General features: G+C 42.3%; 1 protein-coding gene across 18 annotated transcripts in view; it reads left to right on the plus strand.

The window, feature by feature from the left end:
• The first annotated feature begins 303 nt into the window (after window positions 1-303).
• The window catches only part of SLC35D4 (solute carrier family 35 member D4), a 62,316-nt gene continuing 44,151 nt past the window's right edge, over window positions 304-18,468 (plus strand). For all 18 annotated transcript variants that reach the window (XR_014790131.1, XR_014790130.1, XR_014790129.1 and 15 more), the window contains exons 1-4: window positions 304-496; window positions 5,621-5,667; window positions 8,303-8,380; window positions 13,449-13,530. Coding sequence is in view for 15 of the 18 variants with exons in the window: in XM_084849706.1 (XP_084705832.1) it covers window positions 425-496; window positions 5,621-5,667; window positions 8,303-8,380; window positions 13,449-13,530 (279 nt within the window). In the remaining 3 variants the exon portion in view is untranslated. The remainder of the gene's footprint in view (window positions 497-5,620; window positions 5,668-8,302; window positions 8,381-13,448; window positions 13,531-18,468) is intronic.

Genomic DNA, 18,468 nt, shown 5'->3' on the forward strand with positions numbered 1-18,468 from the left:
AAACCCACTGTTTTCACCATTCTGCTACTACCGGGAATTTTGCATTCTGAAAATCTAGGAAAAGGCGGCAAACAGTACTCAGTTCAGGGAGTGTGACATCCAGGCAACACGACCATTAGAAAAATACGTCCACCAGTTGGATATAGCTGTGGTTAATAAGTCCCCCTACAAAAATGAAACCCGTGGCCAACGTAGGGAGCCCCCGGACGATGTGGCGTCTTTTCCCCCCGGCCGGGAGGGAGCGTTGCCCTTTTAAGAAGGCAGTTCCCCGGGACTTTTCTTTGTGCCTATTGGAGCAAACTCGAGCGCAACGTGTCCCTGTCATGGCAGCCGCATTAAGCTGCTGTTCCTTGAGCAGTTGGGAGCGGATCGCGGCAGGAAGCCCGTGTCTTACTCTTCCCGGACTGGTGAAATGCTTTGACTGATGCATTTAAAGAGACCTGCCACCGGTCTCGCCTTTTGTTTGTTCTACGCGGCTTCTTATTTCACCAACAAGGTGAGGATGAGAGAGGCTAGCCTGGCAGCTGCTTCTGACTGGTCTAAAATGCCAATTATTTCTGCCCTTTCCGTTCGGGCGCTTTTACATAGCAGGATCAGGGGCCGCTAGGGCTTGCCATCAGTTCGCCTCTCTTTCTCTCCCCGAGACCATGAAAAGCTGCTCACGGATTTGCAGTTTCTGTTGTGAGATCTGACGACTCCTCTCGCCGCGAATCGCAACTAACCGAATGGGCTTAACCTCCGTTCCTTCTTTCATCCTTCTTTAAGCCCCGCCCGTCGTTCATTACCGGGGTGGGGGCTGGGCAGGGAACAAAAGGAAATCTATTGTCTTCACATTCCTCTCTGTGAAAGGAAGGTGCAAGTATGTCTACAGCTAATTAATTCACTAAGTGCAGTCGTTAGACATGTCTACTCAGAAGTAAGTCCCACTGAAGTCAATGGGAGTTACTCCCAGGTAAGTGTGTTTAAGACTGCAGCCTAACAGTATACAGTCCTATGCATATATCTGAGGCCTCAGCGAGGCTTACTTTGAGGTAAGCATGTATTTCAGCTCAAATCAGTTAAACAGCTCTTAAACCCATAGCATAAATGTTAGCTGCCCTTTGTCTGCCTATGCACCCCACCCCACCCCCGCAGCTGGGGTGGGGGGGATAATTAAGTGAAACAAATCTACGGTACTTGGAAATAGGAGGCATACTTATCAGGCTGTAGAATGCTTACAGAAACCAAAACAATTAAAATCCTGCACAAAAGGTCACATGAGGTTACCACATCCTTACAATGTATACAAACTATCAAACATGCTTTCAAGTGATAAGAAAATTGTGGCAGTTTCATTTATCATTTGAAAACATAATGTTTTGAAAGTTTGTATATACTGCAAATCTTAATATTTAGGCCTAGGATGTCAGATTTTAACTATAATTAGAGAGAGCTTTGCAGTTGTCTTTAAATGACTAGGTATCAGGCCTTGTTTGAGCAGACCCTTAAAAAGACCCTTCCAAGTTATTAATTGAAATTCTTTTGGCTGTCTGATCCTGCATTTTCTTCTCATTTACTGCTGAAGTCACAGGAAACGAATGACATTGTTTTAAAGACTGTATCCTAAGCACACTTGCTTGGGAGCAAGCCAAGCATTTTTATTTATTTATTACATTTCTATACCTCCCATCAGCTGAAGCTACTACTACTTTGCTAAAACCTTACATCTGAAATGCTACTGTGACTTGATGTGCCTCTGCCAAGCTTCAGCCAATTTTTCCCATGTCTGAGACAAGTGGGATGTTCAGCCTTTTCAGGGTCTTCCATTGCAACAAGTTCCAGAAGGAATAGCCATGTTAGTCTTTTGCAGAAAAACTATAATCTTGTAGCATCTTGAAGACTAACAAATGTATTATGGCATAAGCTTTTGTGGACTAGAATCCACTTCATATAATGAAATGGATTGTAGTGCATTTGTTAGTTTTTAAAGTTCTACAGGACTTTTTATTCTCTTTCCCAGGATCTGTAGGTGCTTCCAGATGAGGCTTTTATGTTGCCACCACCCTGCCTCATTCACTGAAGGGGGGGGGGTGCTGCTGTGTCCAGACACCATCACCTTCTAATTGTAACCCTCACGTGTTTTCCCACCACTGCTTCTACTTATTTTCTTAATGCAGAAGATCAGTTAAAAAAAGACAGAACAGCTGCACAATGTCTTCCAATTAGTCATGCTAGGAGCCCTGACTGGAAGCACCTTGTTACTGTCAAAGCAAAGTGCATAGAAGTCTTGTGACATCCTTTAGAAAGCAGATTGTGCAGGGGCGGGCCTACAATTCCCATCAGGCATAGCCAGTATGATCTAAGATCAGGGATTATGGGAGTTGTAGCTCTCCAGATGATTTGGCCTACAAGCTCCCCACCTTGATTTCTAGGAAAGCAGGAATGGACAAGAAGCAGCAATATAGCTATGAGAATCCAACATAAGAGTTTACTTCTTCTAAGCTGTTGCTTCTAGTATCTAAGACAGCCTTTCCCAATCTGGTGCTCTCCTGATGTTTTGGATTAAAGCTCCCAGCATTCCTGACCATTGTCCATGCTGACAGGGGCTGATGGGAGTTGAAGTCCAAAACATCTGGAGAGCACCAGTTTGGGGAAGGCTGATCTAAGACAATCATTTCAAATCCACTTCACCCAACCAATACCATATCTGCAGCTCCTGTGTTTGAGTTCCAGAAAAACTTCTACATCTGATAAGTTTGGTGGATTTCCTGACTCAATGAAGTGGCCACTTGGTTAATTCAAACTGCACCCATTATTCAGTGAGTTCAATCCCAAATAGCCTGTTCATGTAAGGACTAGCTATGGGATCCCATTTTTCTCCACAAAGAGCGGGACTCTCATTGCTGGATCCCTTGTTAAAGCTTGCCTTTTACTACAGAATCAGCAATGGTTTACATCAGAGGTGTGGAATGTGTAGCCCTCCAGATGTTGTTGGATTGCAACTCCAGTTAGTCTTAGCCAGCATAGCCAATGATGAGAGATTATAGGAGTTGCAGTCTAACAACATCTGGAGGGGTCTCACATCCCCCATCCCTGGTTTACATTATTCTGCCATGGTTTGTACCTGCTGGGCTCCATTCGTTTTTTGGGGGGTGTGGGGGTGGAAAAATATCCCTATCATTACAATTATGTAGGGTCTGTTTGCACCTGCAGTTATCCTGTAATAAACAATTCCTGAATTCCTAGCATTCTCTGATTTAAAATAAAGGAATTAGGGTGCAATCCTATGCATGTTTAGACAGAGAAAAGGCCTACAACTCCCAGCATTCCCCAGCCAGCTGGCTGGGAGTTGTAGGCCTTTTCTCTGTCTAAACATGCATAGGATTGCACCCTAAACTATCTAAACTTGTGCCATTAGAGATTCCGATGTATTCAAAGAGTATTGACAATCCCAACAGAATCAGGGAAACAAAATAGGACAAATTTAATAGTTGGCTACAAGGGAGAATTTTGGCAAGTCCAGGACATGGCAACCATGTTAAGAATTCCATGGGAGGTGCTGGAAGAGGCTGAGGGATATATGGTGGTTCTAAGTAAGCACATTCCATAAGCATATGAATGGAAGTTTCCTTGGTCAAAATACAATGTTGGTTCTATTGGGCTACTATTAGTGTATTATTTTTATTATTTCTCTATCATCTAAAGTCAAAATCTGTAAATGATATATTCTTTGGATTGACGATTATAGCCTTACCTCAGGTTTTAAAAAAGTATCCCTCCAAAATCAAGAAATGGTAAACACACAGGAAGCTGCCTCATACTGAGTCAGACCATCTGTCCATCTAGCCCAGTATTGTTGACACTGATTGGCAGCAGCTCTCCAGGATTTCAGCTGAATTCTTTCCTAGTTCTACCCGGAGATGCCGGGGATTGAACCTGGGACCTTCTGCATGCAAAGCAAGGGCTCTACCACTGAGCTACAGCCCCTTGCCAATGTTAAATCTATCCCTGAATGAACAGTACAGCAATCTTTCTATTCTTGTTGGATTGTTCTTTTCCACGAGTACTGCCTTGTTCACTGTGTACGTTAAAATCGTCAACAAATGAGGTTGTCATTTTCTATTTCTCTCCATTGTTCTGTATGTTGTTCCCTTGATTCTTTACCATCATTTACCAAGCGTACTGTATCAGAGTCAAACTGCAGAGCACTAGATTTACATGTCACAAAAGTGGTTCCAGACTGTTCCAGCATAAGGGCTGTGAAAACAGTTTTGGGATGTGTGTATTTAGTAAATAATGACAAGATTGTGCCGGGGTCATTCAGTTTGCTCTGGATCATTCAGTTTGCTCTGGAGAAATTTTTGCTGAACTAACGAGCCAACCACCTGCCTCTTTTTGTTGTTGTTGAATATACACATGGATGAAGTCGTCCTTAAGTTTGGCTGATCCATGGCCACTTTGCTGATAAGATAATGAGTTGCTTTCAATGTTACAGTTTTATGCACACATTTTTAAAAACCACATGTGGGAAAGTGGCCGGAAAAAGGAACTTGCCAGAATGACAGATACAAATATGAGGGCCTGTCCAGATCATCTCTTTTTTCATGCAATAAAAAAGGCTTGCAAGGCTTCCAAGAGCAAGACTCTGGTGAGGGACCATAGCTCAGTTTTAAAGCACATGCATGGTGTTGTGGGCTGATGGTCCCAGGTTCTGTCCCTGGCATCTCCAGTTAAGGCAGGGGTGGGGAACCTCCAGCCCATGGACCAAATGTGGGCCTCCAGGCCTCTCAGTCTGGACCTCTGGACCTTTTCAGGCCACAACCCCTCACTGGACCCCTCCAGGTTATTGATACTATTTACTCCACCCTGCTCAGTGAAATTGATGGAAGGAACCTTACACAAGTTGGGGAAGGAGCATATGTGGGTACAAATGTCTCTTTTTCCCCCATTGTAAGAATCATGTCCATAATTCTGCCCACTTTTGGCTCTTGCCCCATCCCCTTTTGGTTCTGTCCACACCCACTGTTGGAACAGGTTTCAACCAAGGTAATGTAGATATCAATAAGAAAAAGGTTCCCCACCCCTGAGTTAAAGGGATCAAATAGCAGATAATGGGAAAATAATGTATATATTTCAAAGATGTATATACCACTTACCATATTTCAAAACACCTCTCTGCCTGAAATCCTCAAAAGATACTGTGAGTCAGATAGACAATACTGGGCTATGTGGACAAATAGTTGGACCAAGTATAAGGGCGCAATCGTATGCATGTTTAAGCATGCTGGGTGTTGTAGGACCTTTTTCAGTCTAAACATGCATAGGATTGCAGCCTAAGAGAGTCTCCTGTGCTCCTTACTACTTCTGCGTCCCTGTGTCTCATGTCATTCTGACACTACAATAACATGACGCTTTGGCCATTTTCTGTCCAAATGCCTGTGTGTGCTTTCAAAAAGCGTTGAGGAAGGAAAATATAACATCAGAAGTGGCTCTAAGTGTGCACTGAGAACAGGTATTTAACCTAAACTGAATAGGCACTGGAAGAACATGCTTATGATTTCCTTATTTTGCTTCCTTTCGCTGTCTGTTTTTTAAAAAATTATATTATGTAATGTCCTTTCACTTGGCATTTGTTTTTCAGTATGTCCTGTCTGTCCTGAAATTCACCTACCCTACCCTTTTTCAAGGGTAAGTACAATTTCAAAAGCACATTAAATAAAATAAAAGTGTTAACTAGTAGATAACTGTACCAGACAGAGGCTAATGTTAGCGTTGCATATCATTGCTGGTACCTAGAGAACTCTTGATAGTTTGGATTTGCTCCCCACTCCGCATCTCAACTCTCCCAGCTTCTGAGTCAAAAACTCTTGTTTCTCCCTCTCCCTCCCCTTCTACTTCTCCCACACACACACACACCCCTACCTACCTTCCACCAGCCCTCTCTCTGTAGTGAGGATGTTTTTCCAGGTTCTTATCATTTTCAAAGTTCCCGCAGCCTTCCCCCATTCAAAACACTCAAGAAGATCTCCAACTATTTTCTAGCCATTAGCTCACGTTAAGGGAACATTCACCACCACCCATTTTGAATCATTAACAAGCAATCTTCATAACAAAGGATGCTTGCCCACTCGCTGCTATAGCAGAAAGCCTTCACCTTCTTTCCAGTTAGACGATGTCATCAGGAAAGGACAGCTTTCTTTGCGAGTTAGTTGAATCAGACCAGTCTCGACTCTCTTAATAATACAGTTGTAGCAATATGACACCTGAGTATCTTTCATAATTGCCACCTTACAGTTGCTCCCCAAGAGGCTCTGTCTTTAAAAGGCAGAAATTCAACAGATCCAGTTTGCATGCATTGGTGTGTGTGTCTTAGTATACATCGAATCATTTTTTCATATCAAATAACAGCCCAGTCTCATTGTACAATCAACCTCACAAAAACAGCACAGGAAGGATGCACAAAAGCAGTTCAGCCAGAATGAAGAAGGTTGCTTGGGGGAAATCTAAGATGGCAGACTGGTTGATGCAGGGTGATCTAACTGTTCTGAGGAAGAGTTCTGATTGGTGTTTTTAAAATGGCGGCTCTGGGGAAAGAGCAAGCTAAGAATGAGATGGCGTGAAAGATTGCTTGTAGAGCCTTGGGAAAGCTTTCTCAAATTACAACAGTTTTCAAATCCTGAATTATGAGCTCTGCCAAGATGCCTGTAAGTTGTTGATGGGAGTGCATTAAATTATGCATGGTGTGGAGAAAGTGGATGGAAAGACGTGTTCTCCCGTAATACTAGAAGATGGGATCACTCAATAAAGTTGATTGGCAGTAGAATTATGACAGAAAAAAGAATGCTTTTCTCACAGAATGCATAATGAATGTATGGAATTCACTGCCACAAGATGTAGCTATGGCCATTCAAAGGGGATTAGGCGAAGTCATGGATGATAGGTCGGTCAGTGACTATTAACCATGATGGCGAGATGGAAGCTCTCCAGTGTGGGGAGTAACAGCAGGGAGGGCTATTGCCTCAAGTCCTGCTTGTGGGCTTCCAGTTAACCATTGTGGAAAACAGCATGGAGCAGGCCCTGCTTCTCTCATCTCTCCCTCTGCTGCAGCCAGATGGAATTATTGTATATGGCAGTGGAGGGCAGCCTTGAGCCCATGGGCCTAATCCAGCCCATGAGGTTACCCATACCCCCTCTGTGGGCCCCTCCCCATCGCCAAGTCCCACTCCCTGTCCTGTGGAGAGGAATCCCCCATGTTATCTCCAGTCTCTGATCAGAGATAACAAGGGGATTCCCTCACACTCTGCGACACTTGCAGCTGAGTCCCTTCCTGTGACACTTGCACCCTGATTAGCATGCGAATGGTGCAGGAAGGAGGCGCCCAGCTCGGCTGGAGCTGTACCCCTCTCTGCACGGAGAAAAAGCAAAAAGGAGCAGGGCGGACTGGATGATTTCATGGGAAGGGGCAGGGCTTGGGGATGGAGCCCCACCCTCTTGACATCATCTGAACAGCCAGCTTGGTCTGGGGGTGCAATCCAGCCCCCTGACCAAATTAGGTCGCCCATACCTGATATATGAGGAATAGGCCTGAGGCACAGTAATGACTTGTGCAGAGCCACCCAACAAGATCATGAGAAGACTCATAGCTCATGCTGTTTACCGCTAACTGACAGCAGCTCATCCCAGACTTTTGTTTAATTGAATGTACATTCTAGCCAAAAGTAGGCTTGACATTTGTATCGCATATGTTGGATATAATACAATATCTTCAGTGTAACTTGTGCAAATGGGAGTTGACTGAAGTGCTGAGTCCTGTCACCTTACAACATGTGGGTTCTAGTTTTTAGCCATGTAAAACGTAGTGGTTCTTCCCCATCTTAGCTGCTGCTGGCACTGCAGCAGCTGAAGTTGCAAGTTACTAGGGAGCTGAAGGAACTTAGGGAGCAGCCTTATGCTGAATCAGAACAGTGGTCCATCTGCCTCAGTATTGTCTATTCTGCACTGACAGGCAGCAGTTCCTAAGGGTTTCTGATTGGGTTCTTTCCCGGTCTTGCCTCAAGATGCCAAGAATTGAAACTGGGACCTTTGCATGCAAAGTCAGCGCTCTGCTGCTGAGCTGAGCGACAGCCCTCATCATGCACTGTCTTCATTTCGTTCTATAATTGTCATTTTGTTTTGTGGATGTTTATACCACCAGTCCAATGACTCAAGGCACCATATGATCAGGCTGCTTGTCACTCCCCGAAGAAGCCTCCACTGTGAGTAATAATTAACCTGAGTCGAATTGTTTAGAGACAAAGTGATTTTGTATGTGTTGCAATTGAAGGTGGCAAACTCTAGTTGGTGGATTTCTCCTGCACATTTCCTGGAAGATTGGCTGGGTGGAGATCAGCAGCAGCTCAAGGTACTGTGAAATTGCAACATAAGAATAATACGGATGTGGCTTGTATGCCATGGTATACTGATTAATATCCAGTTGGATATGTGTCAACTAACAACAGATTCTGCTGTGTGTGTGTGAATGTGTTTGCGTGTGTGTGTGTTTCTCTCCTCCATCCCCTTAATGTTGCAAGAACTGTGATATGGAATTTAAAAACAAAACAAAACCCCAAACTAGTTTTCTGTGTGCCCATCATAAAGTTTTCCTTATTTTTTTATATACATTTTCTGCTGTGCTCATGAGGCCAATGCTTTTCAACCTGTTCATAAATGATCTGGAATTAGGAGTAAGCAGTGAAGTGGCCAAGTTTACAGATGACACAAAATTATTTAGGGTGATTAAAACAAAAAGGGATTGTGAAGAGCTCCAAAGAGAATGGGCATCTAAATGGCAAATGCGGTTCAATGTAAGCAAGTGTAAAGTGTGCTCATGCCCTGCATGTGGGTTCCGAGTTGACAGCTGGTTGGCCACTGTGTGAACAGAATACAGTGGACCCTTGGTCTGATCCAGCATGGCTCTTCTTATGTTCTTATAAAAGCACAGGCCACTGTTTCACTGCATGTATGTGTATTTCTTCTCTACCCACCCCCATTGTGTAATCAGCATGGCAGAGTATTGGATTTGTTCTCAAATGTCAAAACCAAATTTCTCAGCCAGTTTATATCCATTGCAATCTAGAACAGAGAATTCTCATTTTTAAATTTTAGGTGTGCGTAATATCACTTGCTTGCTCAGATTATTTGTCTAGCCTGGTAACCTCTTCATAATAATGAATAAATTTGGATTTATTTTTTTTTAGCAGGATATGGCTATTTGGGAGGGCAGGTCTAACTGCACATCAGAGGTTCATGTAGACAAATATTAGTAGAGGTGCAAATGGAGCCCCACGTTGTAAGGTAAAGGTATAGGTGTCCCCAACCAGTCGTGTCCGGCTCTAGGGTGTGGTGCTCATCTCCATTTCTAAGCCGAAGAGCCAGCGTTGTCCGAAGACGCTTCCGTGGTCATGTGGCCGACATGACTGAACACCGAGGTGCACCATGTTGTAGTAACAGTTTGATATTGTGGAAGTGGCTGCCTAACCTTTCTTCTTGTTACCTTAATACATTCTATTAAAAACAAAAGAAGAAGCATTGGATCATAGCGTTGTTTATTATTGTTATCAGTAGCAGTAGTTTTGGAGCTAAAGGCTTCACTCCACTAGATGTCAGTCTAAGCAAGGCAAACTTAACACAGAGAATTCCCAGCTCTGTGCTCTTGGTGATCTGTAAAAGATGAGATGCAAAGCACAGTATGTCAGACAGCTCTAAGGAAAGAGGGAAGAGGAACTCCTCGAGGAGCCATGACTGAGATAATTGAAGTGCAATCTGATGCATATTTAGACAGATAAAAGGCCTACCACTCCCAGCATGCCCCAGCCAGCATGGCTAGCTGGGGCATGTTGGGAGTTGTAGGCCTTTTTTTCTGTCTAAAGGATTACGCCCTAAGGCTGCAATCCTATAACCAATTACCATGAAGAAGGTCCCATTGAACTCAGTGGGGCTTACTCCTGAGTGAGATGTGTATAGGATTGCATTGTTAGTGTTTTAAAGGTCAGTAGGAGCACGTCGAATACACTTGGAAACAAACAGGCAGATGGTACTGCCGAGGCAGAATAGGAGTTATGCACGCTCTGTTTCTCGCCTCTGCCAGGAGGCAGGCTTCAGAATTCTGCACAGGCTGCAACTCTCTAACTGCCTTCAAGAGTAGCTCCATGAAGAATGCATTGTAGTAGTCCAAAGGGAGGCTACCAAAGCATGGATGACTTAGGCTAGGTCATTATGGGAAAGGAAGGGTCGCAGCCTGCTCATCAGTCAAACCCAGTAAAAGACACTGCATGCCACCACTGGCACTTGGGAATCCAGCAGAGATGTGTATATGTGTGTTTGTCAAAGGATACCCCCGTACTGTGTGACTATTTCTTCCCAGGGAGTATGACCCTACTTCACACAGACAAAATCACCTCATCTCTGGATCAAACTACTACCAACTCTTCTTCTCTGGATTAAGCTTCAGTTCTGAGCCCCCATTCAGTCCACAATAACATCCATGGATTTGCTCAGGGAACTCAAGTTCTGAATTAGATGAAAAAGAGTTGGATGTTATTATATTATTAATAGAGCCAACTGATGACACCATTTCCCAAACTGATAGACAGTCTTCTCTCATGAGGCAGAGTATCTGTCGTTCAATGTTATTACCTTCTAGCATAGTACCCTAGGAAATAATTATGTATTTACGAGGGACACAGAATTGTTAACACAGTACAGGAGTGCCATCATTAAGTTTCTTGGGAGAAAATACTCTCCAGCTGTTCAACCTCCCTATGAATTTTCTCTTAGAATTCTTAGACATAGAAGCCCTCTGTTTTCAGGCCCAGATCTGAGGAGTGAATTTCATGTATATAATTAAGAAAATCATTCATGTGACTAGTGGGTGCCAAGCCTAAACTGGTTATGTTTAACTTATTCTAACATTTTGACATTGAAAACATCCAAGTAAACTTAACATGAGCCATGCAATTTGAAAGTATAATGCATTTGATCTTTTTTCTTGAATCTTTGTGTCTTATCTTTTAACACATATTGCCATCACGGATCTCCCCCCCCCCCCAACACACACAGAACCATGACAATTAGCAACTTATAGAAAAATTAACACTGGAATGTCAAGGATTCTAATCAGCAGTGATGACTGAAGTCTCAGGCTGTGTGCAAGTCATGAGTTCCTCGCCCTGTTGAGCAAGATGTGGGATTAATGCGGTTTTTGCTCTTGGTTTCCTTTGTGCCGATATTTTCCATCAGCCTTGTTTGTAGAAATACAGAGTACCCTCCGCCTCAATAGTATTTAAAGGGGATGGTGACTTGTATTCTTCAAGTTTGGTTGCAGATGGGAAGGTACTGTAGGAACTGGTTCTAATTCTTTCATGATCTGAGAGGAGGTTCTGAGCATATGCATAGTTCCCAGGAATCTTTTCATTCTGCCACCTCCAAATAAACGGACTGTGCGTTAGATGATGAGTGCAGCCACGCTGCAACTTCAAATTGGTTTTAAACTGATTTGGCTCTTATGCCATCATCAAATGAAGCCTAGAAGTTGTAGTTTTGGGTGGATGCTGAGATTTCTGCCTTTCATTTTTAACTCCCTCATTGGGCTGGTTCCCGTGACACAGCCAGGTCATTGTGGGTTAGATGATAAGCCACGGCACGTGCCAGGCACATGCAGCCACCATTTTGCATATGCAACTCCAGATCAAGGTGATTGGGGGTTGCCTCATGTTTTGTAAACCTGGTCATCCTGGGTTATTCAAATGTTAAACAACCCTTGGATAACCCTACTACTAATCAGGGCTTATGGAAGAGTTGATTAACCCTCGAATAACCCATGATGGCCAGGTTCACATGACATGGCACATATTTGTATAACATGGCACATATTCACATGATATGGCACATTTGCACATTCAAAATGGCAGCCACATGTGCCTGACACGCTCCATGGCTCATTGTGGGTTCAGTAACCCATGATGAACTGGCCGTGTCGTACAAACCAATTCATTGAGTTAAAGATGAATGTATTCATATGCAATTTTTCTTGCAGGGATGCCATAATGGTTAATTCAGATTTGTGGTGTAAGCATGCCATGCCCCACGAAGTGCTGTGTAATCCACTGTCACTCCCCATTCATGTAATATTGTATATTTCTTCCCTACATGCCAAGAAGTACAGAACACAGTGCTCTCTGCATAGTCTTTATAGCACACCCTAAGCCTTACCATTGTATGGCTTGGCCTGTAAGAGTGATGATTCTTACTGAAGCATTTCCTGTAGTGCTAGACATTCTTTTCTAACCCTGGAAAAAAAAACCTCTTGGCAGCATAGAAATTCTGCAGTTACATCATGGGAACAGTCTTAATGGCCTTTTCCATTGCATTTTATATGGCCATGTTGAAAATGCACACATTTCAAGGATTCCTGGTCCTCCACATTGTGGTCAGTGATCTCTGTTTTCCATATGCAGATCTTGTTCTCAAGCTTTAGGGTTTTATTTTTCCACTCTTGCTGCAGTTCAAATGGCATTGCTTGCTTTAAGTAGGGATCTGATTTGAAGTTACCAGCAGTGTAATTACAGTAGTTGCCAGTCTGATTCAGTATGTTTCCATTATGAACAATGGCCAAAACAGGTATTAAGTACACCCCATCCACTTAGACTAATTTCAGTGTAGATAAGGCAAGAGATTCCTTTTTTTTAATCACCTGAGTTGTTTGTCAGATAACATCAAGGTGCACAGCTAAACAAGGGAACAGAACAATCCCATACTCAGAAGTAAGCCCCATTAAGCTCAGCGGGACTTACTCCCAAGTAAGTGTGTCTAGGGTTATAGCCTAACAATAGAATCCTATGCATGTCTACTCACAAGTAAGCCCAATTAAGCTCCGTGGGACTTACTCCCAGGTAAGTGTGTATAGGATTGTAGCCTAAGTGACTTATGAGAAACAAAATATATGTCATTAGATGTTTTATTGGAATGGCTGATCCTTGTTTCTGATTGTAATGTAAATGAAGGAACTATGCTTTAAAACCCAGTGTCCTTGTTTTGAAAAACCAGGAGGTTATATTTTAAGGCACCTTTAGAGGCATGTTGTCACGACAGCTACCCAAAAGAGCTGAACTAGTAAGGATGCTTGAATACATTCCTGAACATTCAAAACTCTTTTAAAAAGAACTGCATGGAAGTAAGCAACTGGAAAAATCATTGCAGGAGTACATTTTTGTAACATGGGAATGGTCAGACATAAGGGTGAGATGCTGATCTTGCAAAGCTCCCAGCTTTCTTCATGTCTCACCCGACCAAAGTGACGGTGCTCATGTGTTTTCCTTTGCTGAAGTTACCTCCGTTTATGGGGGTGAGGTGGTGGGGTGGGGGTGTCTTCTGATGTTGTTTGTAAACAGAACTGGCACAATCATAACTGCACGCTTCTCTTGTTTTTACAGGTCTGAAGTACTGTCATGGCTGCCGGCTTCTGCACTTTTTGTGGGCATTATTTATTCAGGTTCCAGGGCATTATCCAGATTGGTAAGATATATTCAAATGGGTTCTAACATGCTTTTTCGTTGTTAATTTTTAATGCTTAAATGACATACTAAGGTTAAAGCCATTGACATTACTACGGTTAAGGGCACAATCCTGTGCATGTTTAGACAGAAGCTATGCTGGCTGGGGAATGCTGGGAGTTGTAGACTTTCTTCTGTCTAAACATGTATAGGATTGCGCCCTTCAGGTATTTGTTTAAAACATTGAATACGCGATGGAGGCTCTAAACATGTTCAGGCTAGACATAGCCCTACTATGCAGTGGCTTAGATTTTTCACTTCAAGTGCCGAAATGGGTTGTTGCCATCTCCGATTTGATTGTCTTCATAGTAGACACCTCTTATAAGCTCCCTGCATCTTATGTAGTGGCCCAAAGATTCAGGTCGAGTCAGCTTAATCTGCTGCACTCAGAATGGGTTCACAACATGCATGAATACACATCAGTATACCTAGAACAAGGGTAGGGAACCTTTTCGGGCACGCGTGACAATTTTTTCAGACCCAAAAGTACATGTGACAATGGAGGAGGGGGGCATAGGCACATTTTCTTGCCCCCTTCTGGGATTCCCACTTTTCTTAACACACATTTTCTCCCCCCCCCCCCAATTTCCACTTTTGCACTTGAAGTGAAAAACCTGAGCTGCTCTAACTGAGATGGGAAGATCCAGTGCTGGCTGGAACCCAAGTATTGTTTTGCATAGATTATTATCTGGAAGACTGGCCATCAGTCATCAGATCATATAATCTGCATTTTTTAGCTTTATATGTTACATTGTCCCTGTATAGGTGTGAGAATAACACCCTCTTCTGTGAACATATTGTGTGAACAGTGTCAACAAGTCTGAAGTGTATATCTCCACTTGTATGTATATATACTGCAAACTTGGTAGTTAATGGTGAAAGAAGATATGAGATGAGGATATTTAGCCAAACCTCTGGGTATGTCCCTTTTAAAAAGCAGCACAATCAATCCACATAGAGATCACAAAAATCTAACAAAGTCCAGTATCAAAACAATATCAGCATAACAGTTAGGAATTCTCCGAACAAAACAGTAACCCTTTACAGCAGCTGGAGTTCATTCCTTTCCTCTTTTTCCCACCTAGATCCACTACTAAGTTACTGGGGAAGTTTAGTCTCTGTGAACCTTTCTGTCTCAATTGAATTGGCTCAGTTGGATTGACTTTGGCAAAATTTACTATATAATCTGGCCTCAGTGGTCTGAATCACAGTGGTCCGTAGGAATATGAAAGATACTCCATGTCATGTGTCATTCCTGAACTACTGCTGAAATGGCTGTCACTACTACCGTAAGGCAGCACATAGCTATGGATAATGTAATCACCATTGAGCTGATATTTATTTTATTGTGTGCCGTTTGGTTTTAATTTTTGTGAACCGCCCAGAGAGCTTTGGCTATTGGGCGGCATAGAAATGAAATAAATAAATAAATAAATTTATTATGCTGTTTGTCCTTGTATATAGAGTATAGTCTGAAGTAAAAAAAAAAAAAAAGGCTTGTACTTCAGGCCAAATATGTAAATAATTCTGCACTGTATTATGTAAATAGGAAACTCCAGATTGAACATGAACTGGAAGACCTGGGTTCAAATTCCTGCTCTTCCATGTGCTTGCTGGATAGCTTTTTTGAAACCACATTGGGCGTCTTTACATGGGGCATTTATCATGTGGTTGTGATTCCCTGCTCATGGTTGTTTACAGGTTCTTTAGACAACACTGAAACCCTCCAGTTTTGCTTCTGTGTCTAACCAGCACTTTCAGCGAGCTTTTTTACAGCAAGGAAAATACAGCATTTAATTGTGAAAGTGAAAGAAAGCGCTATTTCCTCTTTATATTTGTGCTACTCTGCTATACCACATTTCCACCTAGAGGTTATGTAGCAGAAAAGCAGGAAAGGAAATGCTTCTCATGTGGTCCTTGGATCTCAATTCTGCAATGAACGCGAAAGAAGATACAGTGGATTAACAGCTGATTAAGGACTCCTCTACATTAAAGGAAAATCCGGGAGCCCCCAGAGCATTTTGCTTCCATTTCCATGGAGGGATGAGGATTGGCTCCTTGAGAACAAATGCGGCCTGGAATTCAAAGCGTCCTTTCATGACAGCCTTCCCAGGCGAATTCTATATTTTTCAATGAAAACAGCGCTGTCTAGTGGCTGAAAAATAGCAGTATAACCCATATGAAACTGTATTTTAAAATAAAGCTGATTATTGGAGGTTCTTTTTATAACAGTGTAAACCAGAAATACCACAGGAGAGGCCCTGGATGTCAACGACATTGTGTAATGGACCCGTGAGCGGCCAAACACGAGCATGCAGTAAATCGCTCATGTAGAAATGCTCTAACAGCCTTGTGTCGAAAAGCTCTTGCTCTCAAACTCAGTTTTTTGCCTGTAAAATGGGAATATTAATTCAGAGTGATTGTGAAAATGAAGGCGAAGGATTATTTATTTATTTATTTATTGTTTTAAACATTTCTTAGCGGCCTTTCAGGCCTTTCCCAAGGCAGCTTACAGCAATAAAATGCATAAAAACAGTTAAAATATTAAAAGCGATAAAAACAACAGTAAAAGCTAACAATAAAACTAGCAGCAACAATAGCGGCAGTTACACCAACTATCTGTACTTAAAATACTGTAGAATTATTCAACAGGCTGTCTGCAGAACTGGACCTTACTTAGCTATGGCTGCCTATTTCTTCTTCTAAGATTTGCAATTGAATAGATATTTTCTGGAACATCATCTGGCTGAGACATATTGGTGAGATGCTGGAGTTGGAGAGATGGGAACTTGGTCATGCTGGCTGGGACAGCATACTGAGCTTTCTTTCATAAAGACTAAAGCTACTAAAAAATATCATCAAAACCAATAAACATCTGGTGAAGGTTAGCTGAGCTGGGCAATCTGGAGCCATTGTTGGCAGCAAAGCACATTTCTCTTGGCTCTAGGAAGAGCCAATAGCATAAGGGAGGGGAAGCCGCGGTATATGTGTGTTAACTTGGCTGCAGAAAAGGAAGAATGTAAATTCTGGTGTCAGCTTTCCTAGGATATCATTATTTCTACGGCTTCCTATTATTGTGCTCTTATTCAAGAAGTCTGGGGTAGATGATGGTCTCCTTTTAACTTTCTCACTCAGCAACAGAAAGGGCAACAAGCCCAACAATGGAGCTAAGAATTCTTCGTTGTATTTTGATCCTGATGAAAACCAGTCAACAGCTTGTTGCCTGTGTGCCTTGTTCAGTTGTTTGTTTAATAACGTTTCTTGCAAATTCCTACATATTTAAAAAGAACCATACATAGTTACTCTACTCTTAGATTCAAATAATTTTTTAATGCCTAGCCACAGGGATCTTCTTAAATTTTTAAACAGAAAAATGCAAGAGCAACAGATGAATTATTTATACAAAAGAAAATATATAAAATGAAAGTATGGGAAAAAAATCTCAAAGATGTGTCCTGATATCTAATAAAACTATACCAATAATTTGCAAATTCCATTTTATATAAAGCTGATTGACAAGAGACACTACCCTCAGATGCTCTTCTGACAAGATAAGTTAATTAATCTAGATCTTCAACAATCCAGCTTTTCCATATCATTTCAGTTTTGGTCACTGTTCCGTTTTTGGAGTGGTGAAATGGGTCTAGTTAGTAGCGTATAACCTGCTGTACATCCTTCCATCTATTTCTGATGTTTAGGCTATGAGTGCCGTTGCTTATGTAGCCGAAACGGCACTACCCACTCACAAGAGGGAGGTGTTGGCTGTCTTGGAGGATGCCAAGGTTTGCAGAAGTACAAAAATTCTAAGGGGTTAAAGCCCCCCCAAACCTCCCAATGAGGACTGAGCATCTTCAGTGGCCACAGAATATAAACTGACTGGGCGGGGTGGGGTGGGGGGACAGCGAGATGGAAAACTGGGGAAGAGGGGGAATGGAGTGGAGTGGCTGGAATCCCTGGAACAGGGAGAACTCTACACTGCAATGTTTTGTTGCAAATGCCACCTCTGTGGTGCTCCTTGTATGTACATATTCTCTTAACTGTTCCATGTTTCGCTTACAGGGTTTTCTCTATACTGTCAGCGTTAAATACCATGAGCTTTTCTACAGGAGGCATTTATTGTGCGCTCATCATTCCCTACTCACAGTTGTTTATGGGTTCTTTAGACAGTGTTGTGACCCTCCAGTTTTGCTTCTGTTTCTAAAGAGAACTTTTGGCAGTTTTTTTTAGAGCAGGGCAAATGCGGTATTATTTCTGAAAGCAAAAGAAAATGCTTTTTCTATGTATGTATTTGAGCTATTCCACTATACCACAGTACCACCTAGAGATTATGTAGTGGAAAAGCAGAAAAGGAAACACTCTTAATGTAGTGCTTTGATCTAATTTCTGTGACGAAATCAGAAGTAAATACAGCGGATTAATAGCCTTGTGTAGAAACGCCCAGTACCTGCCAAAGCATAAGTAGCTGTACCTGTAAAAAGGTACTGCTGTTAGCTACCAGCATGAGAATAGGAAGGTGATTTCCCTGCTCGCTCTGCTGCCTTACATTATCATTATTGTCTTAAACTAAGTTTCAAGTGGCAGGCGCAAAAGTGGAAATAGGCCCTGTAAGGCATGCAATGCATTTCATATATAACAGCTGCAAACTTTGTTCACATGTGGGAGATGCCACTTATTTCTACCCATGGAGATAGTGCTTAACACTGTGTTCACATGACAAAATCCATACTTTGATCACCACCAAATTCCATATCTTCAACCTTGTGACAGCCATTCATAAGGGAAACTGAGTCAAGACTTCTGCAGGGTCATTAGAAATGCTTGATTTTTAGTATGGCCAAACAAAAAGATGCATAAGTGCAGAGCACTTTACAGAATCTGCAGTACTAACCTTGTTGGTCAC

The sequence above is a fragment of the Heloderma suspectum genome, chromosome 4 (assembly GCF_057233095.1).
Source record: "Heloderma suspectum isolate Gila_16-S chromosome 4, 16-S_ref, whole genome shotgun sequence".
Classification (NCBI taxonomy): Eukaryota; Metazoa; Chordata; class Lepidosauria; order Squamata; family Helodermatidae; genus Heloderma; species Heloderma suspectum.